Source organism: Desmodus rotundus, chromosome 6 (assembly GCF_022682495.2).
Source record: "Desmodus rotundus isolate HL8 chromosome 6, HLdesRot8A.1, whole genome shotgun sequence".
NCBI lineage: Eukaryota > Metazoa > Chordata > Mammalia > Chiroptera > Phyllostomidae > Desmodus > Desmodus rotundus.
Window position 1 is genome coordinate 69,245,429 of NC_071392.1, and position 16,211 is coordinate 69,261,639.

At 36.7% G+C, this 16,211-nt stretch overlaps 1 protein-coding gene across 2 annotated transcripts in view; it reads left to right on the top strand.

Moving 5' to 3' along the window:
• PTPRZ1 (protein tyrosine phosphatase receptor type Z1) overlaps positions 1-15,991 on the top strand; it is a 191,326-nt gene extending 175,335 nt beyond the window's left edge. For both annotated transcript variants that reach the window (XM_045191159.3, XM_053926660.2), the window contains 7 exons: positions 2,290-2,383; positions 2,700-2,773; positions 5,027-5,155; positions 8,097-8,243; positions 12,121-12,263; positions 13,010-13,145; positions 15,029-15,991. In XM_045191159.3, coding sequence (XP_045047094.2) covers positions 2,290-2,383; positions 2,700-2,773; positions 5,027-5,155; positions 8,097-8,243; positions 12,121-12,263; positions 13,010-13,145; positions 15,029-15,169 — 864 coding nt within the window. In that variant the 3' untranslated portion in view covers positions 15,170-15,991. The remainder of the gene's footprint in view (positions 1-2,289; positions 2,384-2,699; positions 2,774-5,026; positions 5,156-8,096; positions 8,244-12,120; positions 12,264-13,009; positions 13,146-15,028) is intronic.
• The last annotated feature ends 220 nt before the right edge of the window (positions 15,992-16,211 follow it).

Consider the following 16,211-nt stretch of genomic DNA (forward strand, 5'->3'; position numbering starts at 1 on the left):
TCAGCAAGGAATTCAGAAAGCAGATGTGACCAGGCCTGCCAGCTGGGGAGGGGCGTTTGCAGAGAAGAGGCTTCCAGTGGAAAGGAGGCTGTTATTTTGTTCCACGTTAGTCCTGTACTAACCTCTTACTTTCCAGGATTCTTAGAGAAACAGGGCCAATGTCTGAAAAAGAAATATCTAGGAGGAATTAGGAAGTCCTTGGAAAAGCCCAGGAGAGTTAGTTAACGAACTCTGAGATTTCAGGTCTTTTCTCTCTCTTTCCCCAGCCTACAACAGAGAAGATGTTATAACTATTCATTGTCTCTGACGTTTTGCCATCCTAGCCAGCACCCTTTGCACTTTGGAGGAGTATGCGAAAGACCAGGGGAGAATGCTGAGCTTAGAACCTGCTGTCAGGAAAACATAAATGTTTTACTCAGCCATGCTTACATGAGCCATAACGGATCACTTTAAGGAAAGAAAAAGTGTAGAGTGCCGCTTCCAGAAACAGATAATACAGAAATAAAAAATGTTAACATTAGGTTTTTGTATAGCTTTTCCTAAAAAGTTACAAAATATATGTGTATCACCCACCTTCAACAGATTTCCCATTTAAATATGATTTTCCCCCTACACGATTACATAAGAGGATTGCTACAGCTTACATGGGATAATCCAGGATCAAGTGCAAATATCCATTATGATGTCAGAATAGAATTAAAAAGAGACGCATTTTACCCTGTTTCCTGTCAACATGATAACTAGGAAAATGTAGGGGTATGTATGTGTGTGTGTACACCTTAAGTATAAATAATGTATTTAAAATGTATTTACTCAAGTTTATTCATAAAAATTCTTTTGAAATAAATTGCATGTCTATTTATTCAACAAATACTTATTAGACACCTATCACATGCCAAGCTTTGTGTTTGATAGAAATTTTAAAATTAACTTAAGAGGGCAGCTGGTTAGTTCAGTTGGTTAGAGCGTAGTGCTAATAATAAAATTAACATAGGAAAGAAAGAGCCAAAAAATCCAAAGCAATACTGAAAAACAAGGAATAGAAATTTATTGTATTGCATATGGTAGACATTATGCAGATGTAATAATTAATATTTAAAAACAGACAAATAATCAAGAGAAACTATGCCCATGTGGAAATTGTTGTGTGATTGATATGATATTACAAATTAGTAAGGAAAGGATGAACTGATCAATAAATAATATTGGGGTGGGGTAGAAGGGTGAGGAGAAAATGCAGACAAGTGTAATTGAACAACAATAAAATAATTTATAAATAAATAAATAATGTTGGGACAATTTCAATGTGGAAACAAGTAAAATTAGGTCCCTAACATACATGAAACACTAAAATTATTCAGTATGGATTTTATGTACCTCAAGGTGAAAACAAAGTTTTATAACTACTATGGGAAAATACTTTCAAAGGCCTCCAGGGTAGAGGAGGACTTTTTAAATAAAAACAAAATTTACAAAAATCTTAAGGGAAAACTTAATAAATTGGATGTAAATGTCTATGTGATTAAAGAGGACAAAGTAACTTGCAACAGACTGTAGGTTTACATTCAAGATGTAAAAACCCCTACAAATCAGTAAATGACAGTGAAGTAGAAATATCAAAAGGCAGTCATTAAAGAAGGAATATAAATGGCTGATGACACCAAAATTCCCCATCTCACAATAAATAAAGAAGTGCAAATCAAAACCATGATTTTGAAAACATAGCATTTTTCATCTGTCAGGCTGTCAAAACTTAATTCTCTGTATGAACTCTCACATGTGTGCCCATTCAGAAACATAGATGGGATATACATTGCTACAAAGTTTGACATAGCAAAATATTGGACATAACCTGAACACTTAGTAATGAGGAATAGGTAAATGGAAAGTAGATTACTCATGTGCTGGAGTACTAAATGAATGAGTAAAATCCAGTATGTACACACACACAGAGCATGCGGTTTTCTCCCAACTGTGCCAGATTTAAGTAGGAGAAATGGACAGTGCACACCCATAGAGGAAGCCATGAGGATGATCTTCACAAAACTGGAAGTCAAACTGGAGAGCAAATGTTCTCTGCTGCTTTCATCTTTCCTAGTGTAAAACATAGATGTGCCAGGGCGTTCCCTAAAACAAGGTTTGGTTCAAGGCATTCTTGAAAGAAAGGCAGGTATGTTTATATTCAATATCTTACCTTGGTTGGGCAGTGTGTGTGTGTATATGAGTGTATGTGTATGTTGGAGTAACTTAATGAAATAATCTGTAATTTTCCTTGACTTCCTTTCTCAGCTCCTGAGTCAATCAAATATTCAACAGAGTGACTATTCTACAGCCCTAAAGCAATGCAACAGGGAAAAGAACAGAACTTCTTCCATCATTCCTGGTAGGTTTTGTTGAATCTTGAAAAAAAGAACATTTTTCCTTTTACAGTGGAAGCCTCATAAGTAATTTGACATTATTTGTACATTTTAGGACAAAAGCAATATACTCATATTTTAGTAGTTATGCCAGATAATGTGACTTTTAAGCAGGACATTCAACACCTGAAGTCTCACCTAAAACTGCAAAGTACATAGTAAAATTAGCTTAAAGATCACACTCAGCCTGAGAAACATACCTGTTTTTTGCAATTTAGGGGTGGAGGGTGGAGGTGTAGCCCTGTGAGCATGGTTGTTTACCATGAATGTTCTGTGTTGCAGTGGAAAGGTCAAGGGTTGGCATTTCGTCCCTGAGTGGGGAAGGCACAGACTACATCAATGCCTCCTATGTCATGGTAAGTCAGAGAAGTCACTGGGGAGATGGCCTACCAGCTTGTTACCAGAACTGAAGCCAGGGTGAGCTGCCTGACTCAGTAGCTATGGACATGGGAAGCCATGCTGAAGGATGGAAGTCAGGTCTGATGGCCCACCACCCACTGCAGCCACAGATAACAGCATTCCTTGATGCTTTTATGCATGCAGGGACTGGAGACACCTGCAAATAAGTGCATGCAAGCACCAAACACGGTTCAGGAATGATGAATTGACATAAAACATACGCTCACCCATCAAAGACAGGGTGTCTGAACACCAACAGTGCCCTGTTGCCAGAGGTGTGAAATTTGGCACTCTGCCATTGGGACTCCTGGAAAGCGAGAAATATAACCCTCCTCTAGATTGCCACTCTATCTAGTATAGGAGACAACATCCACAAGTCATTTTGATAAGTCTTCTCCTAGAGCTGAAAGCTGCATAAACTTGACCACAACACTTCTTAAACTTCTGTTTAATCATCTGCAAAATACGTATCACATTTTCTATCCCATGATACTACTGGAAGGAATAACTGACTTAAGGGAAAGAAAATGCTTAGTGCTATAACTGGCATGTAGTAAATGCCCCTAAACATTGACTAGAGTAATCACATTATCATTTATCACACAGTGTAAAAATAAAAAGACTGCCATAGACTTCCTGTCATGATGGAGGTGTAGGTAGACATGCCTCGCCTCTTCATACAACTATAGCAAAAATTACAAATAGACTACAAAACAAATATCACTCAGAATTGTCAGAAAATTGTGTTGACTGGAAGTCTGACAAACAAGGAATTAAAGAAGCCACATTCATCCAGATGGGCCAAAGAAAGATGCTACTAAGAAAGGGAGTCAAAGCAGCTCTACCTAATTCACAGAAACAAACACAGAGAGGCTGCCAACATGACGAGACAAACAAATATGGCCCAAATGAAAAAACAGAACAAAACTCCAGAAAAAGAACTAAACAAAATGGAGACATGCAACCTATCAGATGCAGTGTTAAAAACACTGGTGATCAGGATGCTCCAGGAACTCATTAGGTATGTCAAAAGCATAAAATAGACCCAGGGAAAAATGAAGGTTATGTTAAGTGAAATAAAGAAAAATCTATAGGAAACCAATAGTGGAGGGGAAGAATCCAAGAATAAAATCACTGATTTGGAACACAAGGCAGAAAAAAAGCATTCAATCAGAACAGCAAGAAGAAAAAGGGATTCAAAAAATTGAGAATAACCTAAGGAGCCTTTGGGACATCTTTAAATATAACAACATCTGAATCATAGGTATGCCCAAAAGAGAAGCGGAAGAACAAGAAATTGAAAACTTACTTGAAAACATAATGAAGGAGAACTTCCCCAATCTGGCAAAGGAAATAGACTTCCAGGAAGTCCAGGAAGCTCAGAGAGTCCAAAAAAAGTTGGACCCAAGGAATCACACACCAAGGAACATCATAATTACATTACCCAAGATCAAAGATAAGGAGAGAACCTTAAAAGCAGCAAGAAAAAAGCAGACAATTACCTACAAAGGAGTGCCCATAAGACTGTCAGCTGCTTTCTCATAAGGAATTTTACAAGCTACAAGGGACTAGTGAGAAGGATTCAAAGAGATGAAAAGCAAGGATCTACAGCCTAGATTACTCTATCCAGCAAAACTATCATTTAGAATGGAAGGAAAGATAAAGTGCTTCCCAGATAAAGTTAAGTAAAAGGAGTTCATCATCACCAAGCCATTATATGAAATGCTAAAGGGAATTAGATAAGAAAAAGAAGATTAAAATGATGAACATTAAAATGGCAGTAAATTCACAACTATCAATAGTTGAATCCAAATAACAAACTAAGAAAACAAGTGGAACAGGAACAGAATCATAGATATGGAGATCATTTGGAGGGTTATCAGATGAGATGGGGAAGGGAGAGAATGGGGGAAAAGGTGGAAGGATCAAGCACAAATTTGTAGTACAAAATAGATAGGGGGATGTTAAGAGCAGTATAGGAAATGGAGTAACGAAAGAACTTACATGCATGACCCATGGACATGAACTAAGGGGGGGATTGCTGGAGGGAACTGCAGTACTGAATAGAAGGGGCAAATGAGAGAAAATTGGAACAACTGTAATAGCACAATCAATAAAATACATTTTTAAATGCCATAAATTTATAAATGTTTTCTGAATATTTAGAGTCATATGTCAGGGTTCTAGCTATCTTCTCTTTGATTTTGTAGGGTTATTATCAGAGCAATGAGTTTATCATCACCCAACATCCCCTTCTCCACACCATCAAGGATTTCTGGAGGATGATCTGGGACCATAATGCCCAGCTGGTGGTTATGCTTCCTGATGGTCAAAACATGGTAAGTCTCTCAGATCACTTTTAGTACTTTCCTCACAGGGGAAATACCAGGTCACAACAGCCAGAAGTCCAGTAAACGAACAAATAATGTCTTTCAACCAGTAAACTAATGTCATTGGTATTGCACCTTGACTACTTTTGGGCCAGGTTTGGTTATGCAATCAGGTCTGAAATTGTTGAACAACAGTTTTAAATAAGGATAGCTTAAAATTAATTTCAATTTAAGTATTTTGTGACACCACTAAGAAAATTAGAATCACAGTCATGAATGAAGTCAGTCTCTATGCTTCCAATTTTTTAAAATAAAACTTAGTAGGATATTTGGAAATTCCTTCAGCTTAAGGAGATCCAAACAATACCAATTTGGAATAAACTGAACTCGTAGTATCAGAAGGACCTTCTTAGTGTCAGAAAATAATGGAAATCCCGTTCTCCTTTTCATGTATATTTCATGTATATTTTCATCTATATTTATGTAGAAACCCAAAACTGAAACCAAAATAATATTTCACTTAGGCTTTGCACATATACCTTGAGATTCATTTCTTCTCTGTAAAATTATGCTGACCATTCCAAATGATGCTGCAAATTGCTGAGCTCTTAAAATCACTTGACTTTTCTCTACCCTGTTGTCAATTATAGAAACAACAACTAACTTTGTTATTGATAAACTAAGAAAGAATAATAGAATAGTTTAGGTGCTTAAGTTTTATTCTACAGATCAATCTGGTTTAAGATACAATATTTTAAGGCTGGGGTGGGGTGGAGGGAAGGGGAGAAAAGGCACACAACTGTAATCAAATAACAATAAAAAATTTTTAAAAATATATTTTAAGGCTAAATTTTGTAATTCAGAGGATTCTAGCCAAGATGGGGGCATAGGCAGATACGCTTTGCTTCCTGGCACAGCCAAAAGAAGAATAACAACCAATTTAAAAACAAAAAGCAACCAGAACTGCCAGAAAATCTAACTGTATGAAAGTCTGACAAACAAGGAGTTAAAGAAGAATCATTCATCTAGCCTCGTAGGAAGGGCAGAGACGGGCAGGCTGGGAGGAGAGAATGCACAGCAAGGCGGCAGCTGGTGGACTGGGCAGGCAAGGCAGCAGCTGTCAGACCATACAGTCCCACATTCACATGTGGATAAACTGGGAGGAACAACTGGGGAACATGACAGACCACGAAACTCAGGACTCCAGTTGGAGAAAATAAGGCCTCAAAACCTCAGGACATAAAAAACCTTTGGGAGTTGTGGTAGCAAGAGAAACTGCCAGTCTCACAGGGGAGTATGTTGGAGGGGCTCATGGGGTCCTAGAACATGCACAAGGCCACCCACCTGGAAATCAGCATCAGCACAGCACGTCAGAGGGCACAATTTGCTTGTGGGTAGTGGCAGAAGTGACTGAAAATGGGGCAAGAGCCAACTAAGCAGCATTGTTCCCTCTCTGACCCTTTCTCCATATACAGCATCATAATGCAGTGATGTGGGTTGCTTCACCCTGGTGAATATCTAAGGCTCTGCCCCTTACAACATAAAAGGTGCACCAAGACAAAGAAATATGACCCAAATGAAAGAACAGATCAAAACTCCAGAAAAAATACAACTATGCAACAAAGAGATAGCCAACCTATCAGATGCAGAGTTCAAAACAATGGTAACAAGGATGCTCACAGAAATGGTTGAGTATGGTCACAAAATAGAAGAAAAGGTGATGGCTATGAAAAGTGAAATAAAGGAAAGTATACAGGGGACCAACAGTAAAGAGAAGGAAAGTGGGACTCAAATCAACAACTTGAGACAAAAGGAAGAAATAAGCATCCAACTGGAACAGAATGAAGAAACAAGAATTCAAAAAAATGAAGAGAGACTTAGGAACCTCCAGGACAACTTTAAATGCTCCAACATCCGAATCATAGGGGTGCCAGAAGGAGAAAAGGAAGAGCAAGAAATTGAAAAATTATCTGAAAAAAAATAATGAAAGAGAACTTCCCTGATTTGGTGAAGGAAATAGATGTACAAATCCAGGAAGCTTAGAGAATCCCAAAAAAATTGGACCCAAAAAGGAACACACCAAAACACATCATAATTAAATTACCAAAGATTAAAGATAAGGAGAGAATCTTAAAAGCAGCAAGAGAAAAGGAGAGAATTACCTACAAGTAGTTTCCATAAGACTATCAGCTTATTTCTCAAGAGAAAACTTACAGGCAAGAAGGGGCTGAGAAGAAGTATTCAAACTCATGAAAGGCAAGGACCTACATCCAACATTACTCTATCCAGCAAAGCTATCATTTAGAATGGAAGGGCAATAAGATGCTTCCCAGATAAGGTAAAGTTAAAGGAGTTCGTCATCACCATCCCCTTATATGAAATGTTAAAGGGATTTATCTAAGAAAAAGAAGATCACAACTATGAAAAGTGAAATGACAACAAACTCACAACTATTAACAACTGAACCTAAAATAAAACAAAAACAAACTAAGCAAACAACTAGACAGGAACAGAATTACAGAAATGGAGATCACATGGAAGGTTATGTGTGGGGAGAAGTCAGGGGGAGAATGGGCAAAAAAGTTCAGGAAATAAGAAGCATAATTGGTAGGTACAAAATAGATAGGGGTGGTTAAGAATAATATAGGAAATAGAGAAACCAAAGAACTAATATTTATGACCCATGGACATGAACTAAGGGGGCAGGAATGCTGGAGGGAATAGCGGTACCAGACAGAGAGGGATACAGAAAAGGAAAAAGTTGGACAACTGTAATAGCATAATCAATAACACACTTAAAAAAAAAGAAACCAGATAAAAAACCTAAATTTTATGATTCAAAGAAAAATTTGAGTTGAATTTTTACAGCACCTGTTAATTTCATGTTACAGCCTGCTTAATAAGACATTTTATTAAAATCTAACATTTTCTTTGGTTTTTAATCCTCCAGGCAGAAGATGAATTTGTTTATTGGCCAAATAAAGATGAGCCTATAAATTGTGAGAGCTTTAAGGTCACTCTTATGGCTGAAGAACACAAATGTCTGTCTAACGAAGAAAAACTTTTAATTCAAGATTTTATCCTAGAAGCTACACAGGTATGGATATAATTTAAAAGAGAAACTTTTCACCTTAAGTGCATATTAACTATATGCTCATTTAAGGATCTTTTCTAGAAATAAGAAGGAATCTGATTTCTTACAAATCCAGACAGAATAACTAAATTTTACTTTACTTGTCACTTTCATTTTCAAAATCTTATAGAATCCTTAAATAATTAGTAATCACTAAATGACAGGGTTCCAGACAGGAAATCAAAGATTTCTCTTATACTTCAAACAGTTCCTGAGAGAATTTTAGTTGAAAATAAACTCAATAAAAAAAAATCAATCCTAATTCTTATGTGTTAAGGCAAATGCTTACCTTGGATTCTCCTAAGTAAAATAGAAAAGATAATACCTACTGAACTAGTACATTGCTCTCTAGCAATGTACTAGTTAATAAGTGAAGAAGTGCTTTGAAAATGTGCAGTACAATATACTAGAATTATTTTTACTAACTCTCAATTATCTGTAGCCCTTAATCTAAATTATTTGTCAACATTTACATAATTAAGAATATAATACATTATTTATTGCATAGCTATACTGAAATACTAAAAGATACTAGGAATTGTGAGTAGAGCACATGAGATTCCCAGAGTACCTTCTCAATCAGAAATCACATTTTAGTCCTGGCTAGTGTGGCTTAGTGGATTGAGTGCCAGCCTGTGAACCAAACGGTCACCAGTTCAATCCCCAGTCAGGGCACATGCCTGGGTTTCAGGCCAGGTCCTCAGTAGGGGATGCCACACACTGATGTTACTCTCCCTCTCTTTCTCCCTTCCTTCCCCTCTCTCTGAAAATAAATGAATAAAATCAAAAGAAAAAAAAGGAAATGTTTTAGATGGTTTAAATGCTTTGCTTTATAATACCGTAATCCTGAAACTGGTAAACCTTATATGGTATATAAGATTCACTATTCTCCAGAATATTTGAATGATACAAAACATACAAATGTGATAATGCAAGTAAATTAATAATGTAAACATTGCAATGGAATAGTATCCTACTTGATTAAAACCTGCCCAAAAATGAACGTATTGATTATGGTCCCAGTGATGAGAAATGTGGCCTTGGGAGAGTGACTTACATTCCTTATTTATAAATTAAGGGGCAGATACCAGCAGAATCCTAACACTTCTAAGAGCTCTTAACATTCTGTGCCAGTTTCCGCCTATAACTACTCCCTAAACACTTCAGAATCACCCATTCAGATCTGTACTTTCTCATGCCCTTCTCCCATAAAAGTTTATTATGTCAACAATAAAAATAAAGTTAAAGAAAATAAAAAAAGTCACATGCACAAAAAAGTTTATTGTGAGTGTAATAATCATTACCACAGTCTTGTCATACCCATTATCCTGATTACTCATCAAGTCTAATATCTAGGTTGGTCTTGAGTAATCAGCCAATTTTTCTCCTGGAATTATGCAGAAAATAAACATTCATAATTGACCCCACTTCCGTTTGTCTCCCATATGTAAGCTAGCTATTGTGAACACCTTGATTACCCAGGAGTCAGACATAAGGATGAGCAGTTATTTCGAAAATAATGGTAAAAGAAGAGGGAAACATTGAAATGGGCAGTTTCATAAATGTAGGCATTTATAGGCAGTTCTCTGCCCTCTTCCCGCCCCCCCAAAATCATAGCTTTTGAGGTTGGTAGAGGAGCGAGGGTCAATACGACAGAGACTAGGATTTGTTTCAGTGTTCAGGAGGTTGGGAGTAAGCTACTGAAATCAAGACCTGGGAGCTTTTATTTACCTATCTGTTATACAAGTTTTGAAATTATTAGATATTGAATAGATTAAAAAGAATGTTCATAATATATGTACCAGGTATAAAAATGATGCCATAAATGAATTCAAGGAAAATAACACAGCCTTTCCCTTTGAAGTCCCTCACGAGTCCCCCATCCCATTCCATCCCTTCCTCCCTTCAGCAGCAGCCACTTCCTGAAGCCCTGTTTATCCATCTCTTGATTTACTTTCTAATTTGATCTTTTGTCTTTGTATTCTTTTACACTGTGTTCTTTAGTTTCAAATCTTTTTGAACTTATTATAAATCATATTCTGTGTATTTTTTAGAAGTTGTTCACTTTTCTTCATCATGATACTGCCAAGAATAATCCATGTCATTGAGTATAGTTCCAATTCATTTAATTGTGTTGTTTAGCATTCCAGTTTACAAATATACTTTTTTGTTCTACATTTGGGTTATTACCTGTTTGTGTCTGTTTATTTTGCTTTGCTCTTGCAAACAATACTGTTATGAATATTTTTCTTTTTCTTCTTTGTGTTGATTTTTAGAGAGAGAGAGAGAAACATCAATTTCTTATTCCACTTATTTATGCATTCATTGATTGTATTCCTGTATGTGCCCTGACCAGGGATCTAACCCGCAACCTTGGCATTGCCCTAACCAGCTTGGGGCAATGTTCTAACCAACTGAGCTATCCAGTGAAGGTCATGAATATTTTTCAACACACACAATATTTTCTCTTGAGAATGTCTGGGAAGTATCCCACTGGGTCATTGGCTTGAGCATCTCAAAATTCTGCAACTTTATTAAGTAATTCCAACTATTGTCCAAAGAGGTTCTGCCGGTCCATCCACCTGCCCATCAGGAGTGCATGGGTGATTTGGAATCTCCACCTCCTCGCCAGTGTTGTGATGGGAATGATATGGCATCCCTTGGTGGATGTAATTTGCATTCCTCTTGTTGCAAATGAAGTTGGGTATCTTTACATCACCCTTTGTGAAGTTTCTGTTCGTGATATGTGCCCATTGTTCTATTAAGTTACATAGCATATTCTACTGGAGGTCCTTTTATAGTCTGGATACTAACCCTTTGTCAGCTATGCATATTACCTTCTTTGCAGTTTGTGATTTGACTTTTTCCTTTGTGATTTTTTTTTGGTGAATAATAGTTCTAATGTTTAATCCATGTGAATATGTTAAGCTTCCTTTCCCACTTGTATAAGGAAATCATCTGGTGTCTTAAAAAAATCCCTTTTTAACTTTAAAAAATTTCCATTTTATTCTTCTCTTAATATTTTATAATTGCACCTGGAACTGACATTTTGTAGTTTGTTTTGTGAGGCAAGAATCATTATTTTCCATGTAGATAACCATTGTCTCAGCATCCTTTATTGATCAGCAATATCAGTTCTGCCGTAAATCAAATTTCTATCTTATATGTATGGGCTTGTTTCTGGGTCTCTATTTATTCCATTGGTTTCTTTGTTCACCCCTCTGCCAAAACTATAGAATCTTACTAATTCTTATAGGATATTAGAATCCTTGATATCTAATGAAATAATCCTTTATATTGTTTTTTTTTCTTCAGTAGTATCTTGGCTATTTTGGACTTTTGCACTTCCACATAAAATCTGCTCATTTTTAAGGGATTTAAAAAGTCACACAAGCTGTTTGGTCACTCAAGCAAGAATCAGAACTGGGACCATATTAAAAACTAGAGCTCCATCTTCTTTGCCAGCATCTTCCCTTCTGCATCTTGCAGTCTCATTTTTCCCTTAGTAAAATTGAGTAATGCTGGCATTTGGAAAAGTCTATGCTATTTTAAAAAGAAATTTTAACCCTGAAGATATTTTTTGGTACATACTTTCATGGTTTGATTGGCACAGTAGTCTCACAAATGAGGTTATTGTGAGAATAAAAAGAGAAATACCTATACATGACAGGTGTGGCCTCACGCACTTCCTTCCACGGGGGACCAGCTAACACTGCTGCTGCTCACTCCTGCATGTCATTTGCTTTGATCATCTTCCTTTAATTCCTGATTTCCCTCAAAAATTCTATCCAGTAACCAATATTGTTCTTTTAAAAGCATGAATTTTTCTTTCTTCTTATAGGATGATTATGTACTTGAAGTGAGACATTTTCAGTGTCCCAAATGGCCAAATCCAGATAGTCCCATTAGTAAAACTTTTGAACTTCTAAGTATTATCAAAGAAGAAGCTGCCAGCAGGGATGGACCCATGATCGTTCATGATGAGTAAGTTCCACACTTTAAATTGTTTCATGCCTTAGTATCCTCTAGGTATACGTATATTTCTATTGTCTTTGTACTTACTGCTTTGGGCCAATTGTAGTGATGCAGTCAGGGTGGATTGTGTGCTTCTTATGGACAAGATTAACACAGGATTTTTTTAATTTCACTTCTCTCGGAGCTCTTGTTGAAGGCAGGAGATGGGTGCGTGATCACAAGAATGTGCTTTTGTATTGTAACTGAGAACAATTTCAGTGATGGTTCAGTTTTAGCATTTGAATTTTTACAGGTGCTAACCAGAGACATTTCTTAGACATTGATTTCTTTGGATAGCAGTGAAATTGATACATTTTTTTTTATTTACCAGAAATAGGAATCTTTATGCAATAGTTCTTTCCAATTTCTCTTATAAACTAATTAAAAAAATGTGTGTGCTGGAATTATATGTTATATATATTATATGTAATGCATTTTATAAACATATATTATGACCTTAGATCATTCGAATTGATTGCCAGCTCCTAGTATAAGCAAATCTTAATCTTCCATAAAGTATCCCATTATGAATATTATGAACACTTATTAGTGTTTTATAAACCATAAACCTTACTTCTATGCACAATAAAGAAAGGCAATTCACTAGAAATGTTAGTGTTCTTACTGCAAATTTGTCAAAGTTACATACTCTGTGACTTCCAAATGTGTAAGTTTGATGCATCTGAACAGTCTTTGTCCCTTACCTTTGCTCCAAGGCACGGAGGAGTGACAGCAGGAACTTTCTGTGCTCTGACAACCCTTATGCACCAACTAGAAAAAGAGAATTCCATGGATGTTTACCAGGTAGCCAAGATGATTAATTTGATGAGGCCAGGAGTCTTTGCTGACATTGTAAGTAATAAAACAAAGAACCAAACTTTTCACTGTTAGAATACTAATTACTTCCTAGAGGCTGCCAAAATCATTTTATCTTATATCAAAAAGAGAGAGAAAGAGAGAGGAGAGATAGAGAGAGAGATCACATAGCCTGAAGCATTGGAATGCAGTTTTCAAGGAGAATTACAAGTTATGTTGTCCAGAGTCCACAGAACTGGAATGATAAATAATAAACATTTAAATTTTATCTTCCAAAAATTGATGGATAAAAATTTTTAGTCACATATATACCTTTTTGCAAGACTTATTGTAATTCTGCAAAATATTCTTAGTAGAAGCACTGACTACTCTGACTTATTCAACAAAATAAATAGTTGTTTTCCTGAAGTTCAACTTCTTCTTAGCTCAGAGAATCATCAGAAGACATACAGACCACAAAGTCTTAAACGTTTGAAGGTTTTACTTTGTCTTCGATGAAATTTAATTTCTGAAGTTAAAAAATGGCTAATTCTTGGGTAAGTTTAAAAAGGGACATAATCAACAAAAGAAAAAAGCAAACAAAATATAACCAGAGACATTGACATTAAGAAAAATGTAATAATAGCCAGTGGGGAGGGGATAGTGGGGAGAGGGGTCTATAGGAGCTACTATAAAGGACACAAGGACAAAATCAAGGGGGAGGGTAGAGGTGGGGGAGGGAATTGGGACTGGCTGGAGTGGGCTGGAGGGAACGGGAAAAAATGCAGACAATTGTAAATGAATAAAAAAAAGAAAAAAGAAAAAGGGAAACATGGACAATGAAAAAAAGAGGCAACTGGAGAAATAATTCTCAACACTGAAAATAATCTGGAAGTTTTCATCATTGTTGAAATATGGCTGAAAAAATAGTAGGAAACAGTACAAAGGGGCCAGTGGGAGAAGTTCCTATGGATGTAGGATAGGCTTACCTTCAGCTCCCTGGTCCGTTCATGCATTAGGGACTTATAAAAGGTCCATCCTCCAAGCTCCAGCCCAAACCCATTGGCCAAAGGACAGGGTAACCCTTGCACACCCGCACCTCAGCAGAGCCTCTATTAAATATCTCATTTGTGTTAGTTGAGTTGCATCGAGCTTGTCCTGTATGAAATTCCTTTCCAGAGGTTGAACTTTTACCCATTTCATGAATGCATTCAATGAGGCACCAGTGCAGGTGTGGTCCTGATGATTTTCCACTACAACCTCAGTCACAGTCTCTGCAGCTGCCTTCTCCCAACCCCACCGACCAAACTGGCATCTGTAAGAGAAAAACTATTCTTATGTGTGTCTCTATTCTGAGACCACAGCAGGACACCTGCTGGCTCACCTTTGCTCAAAGCAGAGCATAGGAGCAGACAGACAAGTACAGCATGAAGAGTATTTGTAAAATATTCTTGTAAAAATAAGGTCTGCATTCTTCATGGGTCCCTCAGCTGAGGCACAGTCCTTTGTGAGACCTCCCCATAAAGACACAAACCCAATGGTTTCCATAACAACTGGAGAAAGGAGAATGAGTAACTTATTTGTGAGTGGGTTACAGGTGCCTAGTACAAAGGACTTACACACAAGTTGATCAATCAGTAATGGAACCCTGTCATATTACCTTCTGACTCCATGAAGTAAATGAATAAGGATGGAGTGCTTATCATAAGCAAATGCATGTGGACCAATTTTCTAGGACAATGAATGTTGGATACTTTAAAAAGCTACTTTAATTACAAGAAGACATTAATATTGATTGTGTACCTCTGCTGAGTATAACAGAACCTGTAACATAGTGCCCTTCCACAAAGTGTCAAAGTATAATTTAAAATATTCCTCTGCTTGGAAATGTATGCCTTCGCTGAGTTACTGTTTGAAACCTTCCACTCTCTGTTTCCTAGGAGCAGTATCAGTTCCTCTACAAAGCGGTCCTCAGCCTTGTGAGCACGAGGCAGGAAGAGAATCCATCCACCTCCCTGGACAGTAATGGCACAGCACTGCCTGATGGAAACAGAGCAGAGAGCTTAGAGTCTTTAGTTTAACACAGTTAGGAGTGAGGAAAGTCCGTATCTGAGCATCGTTTTCCTCTTTCTAAAATTAGACTGGAAAAATCAGCTCAGTTTTTGTTATCTGTTTTTTTGTCCCTCACCTGGCAGTGACTTTCATGACATAGGGTTCTGCTGCCAAATTTATATCATTAACAATGTGTGCCTTTGTGCAAAACTTCTTGTAATTCACTTCTTGTGCTTCAACTAAAATGATTGAATTTTACAATATTTCTAAGAATGGAATTATGGCAGTTTTTTTGTATTGATTTTAACAGAAATTTTCAATTTATAGGTATTAGAAATTTCCAACTACAGAGAACATGTTTGTTTTTAGTGTCAAAATTTTAGCTATATTTGTAGCAATCCTCAGGTTTGCTGGAAATATCACTTTTAATACAGTAGACTGTAAATAAAATGCTGTTCCCTGTGCTATTCATCATTTTACAACCGCAGTATTCACCGAAGATAGGGAATATTCTCACACTTACTGTAAATACTGCTCTAGTGTCTCCATGGACCAAATTTATATTTATAATTCTAGATTTTTATATTTTACTACTGAGTCAATTTTCTAGTTGTGTGTAATTGTTTAGCTTAATGATATAGTTCAATATCTGGTCTTGCTCTCTAAGTCTCCTGATATCGTTTCATGTTATCTTAGTGATTAACTCTGTTTCAGCATGTGATTTTAACTTTTATGGAAAATAGAAATACATTTGTTTTGGGAAAAGATGTTTTTATGAAAATAACACTTTATCCAACATTGTTCAAATGGTTTATCCAGGGTGTTGAAATAAATGTAAATGTTGCCATCAACTTGCATTTGCCTGTGGAGTGTTGTGCTGGCGCCTGGCGAACTGTGGGTATTCCCGCTGGCGTGATGGACATAAAAGAGGTTAATGGAATGGGAAAGTGTACAGAACGGTGATTCCCAAACTGCACTGAGCCACACAGGGATTTCACAAAACTTTACATTTTTGAGAACAACACTGTAACATGTACTGACACTGCACAACTATTACTATTAAATTATTTG